Consider the following 6752-nt stretch of genomic DNA (forward strand, 5'->3'; position numbering starts at 1 on the left):
TACTTATTTATCAATTATCAAAAGATTAAAAATGTTGTTCTCCAAGTTTTCTACTATAAAAAAATATAAGGGTATTGTTTGTCCATCAATTATTTATGGTCATTTCTTTTATTATTTTTCAATTTAAATCAAATAAGACCCTTTTAAAACTTTTTAAAAACTCATATTGCATAAACATGTTTCTTTAATTGAATAGGAAAAAAAATTCTAGAATAAGTAAGAAAACTAAAGTTGGAAACAAAATTAACTATTTTCAGAAATTAAATCTGGTGAGAGACAAATCCACAGTTCCCATGCTGGGATTGGAAATAAAATGCCAAAAGTCCAAAATTCAGTCTCGAGTAGAGCTAAAGTCAAGCTGAAATCTAAAAAATAAATAAATAGATAGATAATAGAAAAGAGAAAACTAATGCCAAGGAGCACAAAATCATTATGGCAAATCGTTGTAGATATGGAAATTGTGAATGTTTTGGTCAGGAATTTGCTTTTATTCATCGAAAGGAGATGAATGTAGAGAGATCTTGTGTTTTAGGAAGAGGGAGGCGAAAACGATTAAAATATTTGACATGTTTGAGTATAAAAAAGATTATGATATTCATCAATAGGATTTTATATTCGAATTTATAGATTAAAATATTTATTTGGTTTTTTAAATAATCTGTGATTTTTTCAATATATATAAAATAATTTCCATAGTTTTTTTTTTAATATTACATTGATTATATTTGTTAGATACATGTAAGACATTCTATCCTTTTATAGTTCTTTATTCACTAGGAATTAGATACAAGAAATCATATGGACATTTATTTGATAAACAGCAATACAAAACATTGAAAATTGACTGGATAAAAAAAAAATATCAGTTTTTTCTTGATTTTTTTTAAATATGTTTATAAATATAGTTGGATTGGATTTGGTTTTATAATTATATTTAATTTAATTTAATTTTTGATATTTTGTAAAATATAAACATGATCCATTCCAAAAAAAATTAGATTTAATGGGGTTGAATATATTATCTTGTGCTAATTTTTATATGAATATTACAGAGTTTCACATATTGAATTTATATTGCTAATTTTTATGGGATAAACTTTATTAAAAATAAAAATTAGCTTCGAACCTATTATAAATTATAACAAATAATTTAGATTTAATACATTAACTAAATCAATTAACTAAAATGAAACAATCAATTATAAAAAAAATTATCACAACAAAAATCTCAATCCACTATCTGACCTTTTATATTTATTTTTTAGTTTTTTTTATCAGCTATCATATATAATAATTATGTTATCTAACTTTGATGGATGGGTCGGATACAATAATACAAATATTATCAATAACTTCTTCTTTTTTAATGTTTTTGTTTTCAAAAATTTGAAAACAACAAATAGAAACAACAAATGATACAAAGACTCACATGTTGCGTTTAAATTCTATTTACTTGCTAGGTGGCTTTGCTATTTTTAAAAACGGAAGGTCCAATAAAATTGGGGCTAGGGAGGACAGACCTTTTCCATGATGATGATGTTATTTTTGAAGTTCTTTTTACCATATAGTTTTTTTCATATCAAATTTAAATGCGTAAGCCTCACATCCCTCTTGTGCATTCAAAAAAATAAGAATTTGGCACTTGAGGCTCTAGCTCCGTGGTCCACTGCCAAGCTTGCCTCGCAGCCGACCCGAGTTCGATCCTCTGTGTATATTTACCTGCCATTCTTGTGATACCTTATCTATCTACTGGGCTTACAGGATATTCGGTTCCCGTTAATAAAAAAAATAAAATTATCATCATAAGTCAATTCCTTCAATTAGTGGAGTTATTTTAATTAGGCTAAACACTAAGTGACAAAGACAAGTAACGTTAAGGAGCCTGGAAGATTAGGTTTCCAAGATCTAAACTAGCAGTGAATGGTGGGCTCATCCTGCTTGGTAGAGCGTTCAAATTTTGTATTATGTGATAAAAATATTTGTGTGTTCATCTGATGAAGACGAAGAGGAGGAGGACAGCACAAGGCAACGAGACAAACAGATGCCCTTTTAGAAAATGGAAGGTCTACCTACTCCCACCCCTTTTTTTTTAATAACAATTATTATTTTATATGTTTTCTTCTCACTACTCATTTTCAAAGAAATTCCAAATTCTTGGGGCTTTGGATGCATATAAAGTCTCGTTATTAAGACCACTCTACTTTTTACAGGTGACCGTCCATTTAGATGTAACTAGATCATTGATGATATAATTTTCATTAAAAATAATTGTACAGAGATGAGTTGTTATCACTGATAAAAATAATCAGTAAAAATATAATTTAATTAAAATAATTGTTTTTAAATATTAAAATAATAATATATTAAATCAACTTAACTTAAAAAATCTTGAAATCATAATATTTCTAACAAAAATTAAATAAAAACAAATTATGAAATTTAATTCTCTATCAATAAAAAATTAAAGAATAAAATTAAAAAAAAATTACACAAGTGAACTAAAAAAATTAAAGAATAAAATTAAAAAAAATTACACAAGTGAACTAAATTAATTTATCAAATTTATAATCTTTTATTAAAAAATTAGAATAACCTTATTAAAAATAAATTAAAAAATAAATTTTTAATTGATTGAAATCAATTTAATATTAAAAGATAATTTTTTAAAAATTAAAAATTAAAAGTATATTATTTATTATAAGTTTAAAAAATATATAAAAAAACATTAATTTTAAAATAATCAAAATTTTACACCCTAACACACGTTGAACCTATAAATTTGTGATATGTTTTAACAACTCCCTAGGTCTGTAGCTTAGTAGGGCTTTGGCGAAGAGGCTACAATCTCTAAAGCACTAATGAGTTGGTGAGCATAAAAAGTGAGAGCTTTATCGATTGACAGGCGGTTTGAGAGTCGCCTGAAGAAACATTATAAAACCTTTCAGAGTCACCAAGACATCATCTCGATCCAAACACATAAAAGGCTGCATCCAAAGCAAAAGAAAAAGTAAAAGCGAAAGCAAGGATAATAATTACAACCTCCACCATCCACCCAACAAGGAGAGATAGAACAGACATCCACCCCCAAGTTTTCATGGAAAAAAAGGGGGAAATTAGTAGTGGGGATGAGGAGGCAAAAGAAAAACCAAAAAAAAAAAAAACATATCAGTTGGCTCCTAATGAAAGATGAGAACGGATCAAACACATCATCAAACACCAGAATAAACATTAAAATTATGGGCACAAACAAAGCAACGAAAATCCCTCTGCAATACATGGAGTGATGTGGCCAGCTAATCAAGAGGACATATCGTCTGATGCATCATTGTGTGGTTCAGGCTGTGAGTCTTCCCGCAGACTAGACCGACATAGCTCATCGATCCTCCTTGTTACTTCGGACATCGAAGGACGATTGTCGGGGTACTGGGCGGCACAATCTATTCCAAGCTGCAAGAGCTCAACCATCTCTTCCTCAACATTTTGGTATCTGAGGAGCTCAAGATCGAACACCTCTGAAGTCCATTCCTCTCGAACTATAGACTGAACCCATCTGGGGAGGTCTACACCCTCCTCGTTCAATAGGGCATGGGTGGGGGCCTTCCCAGTCAGCAGCTCCAACAGCAATACACCAAAGCTATAGACATCAGCCTTCTGGGAAACCTTGCCAGGGTCAGTTACCTCTGGTGCTCGGTATCCAGCAACTCGGTTAGGAGTGGAGGGAGGACCAACAAGGCAGGCAAGGCCAAAATCAGAAACTCGGGCATCATATGATTGAGTGAGAAGGATATTGGATGACTTGATGTTTCCATGAGAAACATCGGGGCCTTGAGAGTGAAGGTATTCAATGCCACGAGCAGCTCCAAGGGCAATGCCAGACCTGATTTCCCAGTTCAATGGAGTCCTACCAGCTCCCTTGTTCCCTGTGGAAAAATTGAAGATCAGTGGCTACGCACCAAAATATTATTGTTTGAATATATGGCAACTCAATTGTCATGCCAAACTAGATCAAAGGGAACGTATGACTAGATAACTCCTTCTGAAGATAATAAATGAGATCGTCATTTATTGAGTTGAAAATTTCAAACAAGAAATGACAAAATTTGTTGACTTCTACTTATTTAAAACTACCTGCTTGGTTGTGCAGGAAACAAGCAAATTTAAGCACAGCCGCGGGAAAAAACTTTAGAAAGGAAATCTAACGAAAGAATAACCCAGAAACTCCTTGCCGATGCAAAACAATGCAGGCATGAAAAAACAAACCATTTGGACAATCAGAAAGAAAGCATAGTATTTGCTGATTTGACCCAGTTCATCATTATCTTGGCAGATGGATTCAGATGTAAAAGATCACCATCACAACCGGATAGACACAAAGGGATAAATATAATTCTACAAAATAAAAAATTATAGTAATTATCTACAAAGGTGACACACCGGAGAAATCTCAGCAATCATTCACCAAAATGCAAATCCAAAAAGGGAGAAAATTACATGAACAAACCAAAGAGAACATGTCAAATTCAAAAATTGAGAAATGCTCACCATGCAAAAGTGCAGACAAGCTTCCCATTGACATGTAATCATAAACAAGAAGCTTCTCATCTCTACTATAATAGTAAGCTCTCAATAGGACCAAATTCTCATGATCCATAGCACCCACAGTCCCAATCTTCTCCCTAAATTCTCTCTCAGAAATTGTCACATCCTTCAACCTCTTTACAGCCACCACAGTCCCCATCTCCAAAACCGCCTTATAGGCTGTCCCAAACGTACCTTTTCCCAAAACCTCTGCCGAAGCTCTTAACAAATCCTCCAAATCAAACACCCTTGAAGACTTGCCGAAAAACACCAACTTTTTACCATCACCACTATTCAAATCCCCACCTTTACTATTACCCACCATTGCAGCCGCCGCAGCGGCAGCCACAGAATACCCATCTCCATACCCACCACCATTTTCCATCTCCACAATTGGCTTCCCCCCTTGAATCTCCATCTCTTGTTGCTTAAACGACGCAATGTCAATCGATCTTGACTTACTACTACTCTTCTTTCTACACAAAAACATCAAAATCATTAACATCAACAATAACCCCACTATAGATCCAATCACAATCCCTGCAATTGCACCGCCAGACAACTTCTTCCTCTTACCTTCTCCACCCCCATTTGGCCTACTAGGCACCACAATACTCCTAGGAACACCATCACAATCAGGAAGAGGCTTCCCACATAAATAAGTACCCCCAAAAGAACTAATCCCAAAACCCTTAAATCTATCAGGTATAGACCCATTTAACAAATTATTACTCACATTAAACTGCTCTAACTTTTCCAGTTTCAAATCTGGCAATGACCCAGACAACGAATTTTCCTCTACAAACAAAGTCCTTAGCCTGATAAAATTACCAAACCCGGTTGAAATCTCGCCAGTAAAATTATTCTCACCAAGGTTCAACCTCACAAGATCTTTCAAACCAAACAAGAAATCAGGTATCTCTCCAGAAAAAAGATTCCCTTGTAAATAAAGATTTCTCAAACTTTTACAGTTAGCAAGATCTTGAGGAAGCTTTCCAGAGAGTGCATTAAGTCTAAGACTCAAAGTGCGCAATTCTGTCAAGTTTGAGAAGATTCCAAGTGGGATTTCTCCTGTGAGTGCAAAACCAGGAAGCCGTAGCACTGTGACACGGCTTTGCTCACATAAGACACCAGTCCACGAACAAGGGGTCGGCAGTGAGGTGTTCCAGAGCAGGGTTCGGCCGTGTACAGCGGAACGGAGAGCGAGGAGGGCTGAATGGTCGGCCGAGAGATCTGGTTTTGAAAGAGGTAGAGAGAGTAGTAACAGAAAGAGGTGAAAAGGGAGGAGACATTTGGTCTCCATTTTCAGAAAGTTTGGAATTTTGGAAGGAAAGGATTGGATTTTTGAAGGGAATGTGAGATGGGGGAGTGAGAAAGTTTAGATTTTTAAGGAAGGGAATGGGAAATGTGTGGGATTGTGGTGGTGATAATGTAGGTTTTGTTTAAGGTTTTTTTCAGGGTTTTGGGTGGTAGATGATAGACAGACATTGTTAGGGGAGGGAGAGAGAGATGGGGCTGGTGTTAGTGTTAGAAAATAGAGTGAGAGAAAAGAGACAAAAAGTTAAAAAGGGTAACCCTAGCTGTTTTATGTAACTGGCATGTGAGAGTATTGAAGGGAGTGAAGTGGTGGCTGTTGCTGGATAGGTGTTGGGGCTAGTCAACTATGTTTTATTTCTTTTTCTTTCTTTTTCTTTTTAACTTTATTTTGTATTTTTTATTGGTAAATGACTTCTTCTTCTTCTTTTTCTTTTTAATTTTATTTTGTATTTTTCATGTTATTTTTTTGATAAATAATGTATAATTTTTTAAAAATATATTAAAAAAAATTAAATTTTTTTTTTATTATTTTTATATCAACACTTCAAAATTATATAAAAACATCAATTTAAAAAAAATTAAATAAAAAATACTTTAAAATACATGTTATAATAATAGCATTTTCTTTTACGAGAGAGCAAAGTCTGTAATTAATGGCATTGTAAGTTATAACTTGAACTATTAACTATTATATCATGTTATGTTAATAAATCTAAAAAAACCATAAATTATATTTAATTTTCTATCTATAACAATTATTAACCAAAGAAATTAAATAAAAAACAATCACTTTTAAAGAATAAAATTATTTTTTAATAAAAATCAACATTGATGCTGGTTTTAAAGAGTAATTAACT

The 6752-nt window shown here is 33.0% G+C and overlaps 1 protein-coding gene and 1 long non-coding RNA gene across 2 annotated transcripts; one reads left to right on the plus strand and one right to left on the minus strand.

Moving 5' to 3' along the window:
• The first annotated feature begins 2757 nt into the window (after positions 1 to 2757).
• LOC105117116 (uncharacterized) lies at positions 2758 to 3097 on the plus strand. The gene is made up of 2 exons (XR_840677.1): positions 2758 to 2837; positions 2984 to 3097. It is a non-coding gene; the product is annotated as an uncharacterized LOC105117116 (long non-coding RNA).
• LOC105117115 (probable inactive receptor kinase At1g48480) lies at positions 3011 to 6185 on the minus strand. The gene is made up of 2 exons (XM_011014665.1): positions 4543 to 6185; positions 3011 to 3920 (listed from the first exon to the last, which is right to left on the minus strand). Exons 1-2 carry the CDS (start codon positions 5879 to 5881, stop codon positions 3298 to 3300), a joined length of 1962 nt encoding a protein of 653 aa, XP_011012967.1. The 5' UTR covers positions 5882 to 6185; the 3' UTR covers positions 3011 to 3297.
• Between the last annotated feature and the right edge of the window lie 567 nt (positions 6186 to 6752).

This window comes from Populus euphratica, unplaced genomic scaffold (genome assembly GCF_000495115.2).
Source record: "Populus euphratica unplaced genomic scaffold, PopEup_1.0 scaffold1182.1, whole genome shotgun sequence".
Lineage (NCBI taxonomy): Eukaryota > Viridiplantae > Streptophyta > Magnoliopsida > Malpighiales > Salicaceae > Populus > Populus euphratica.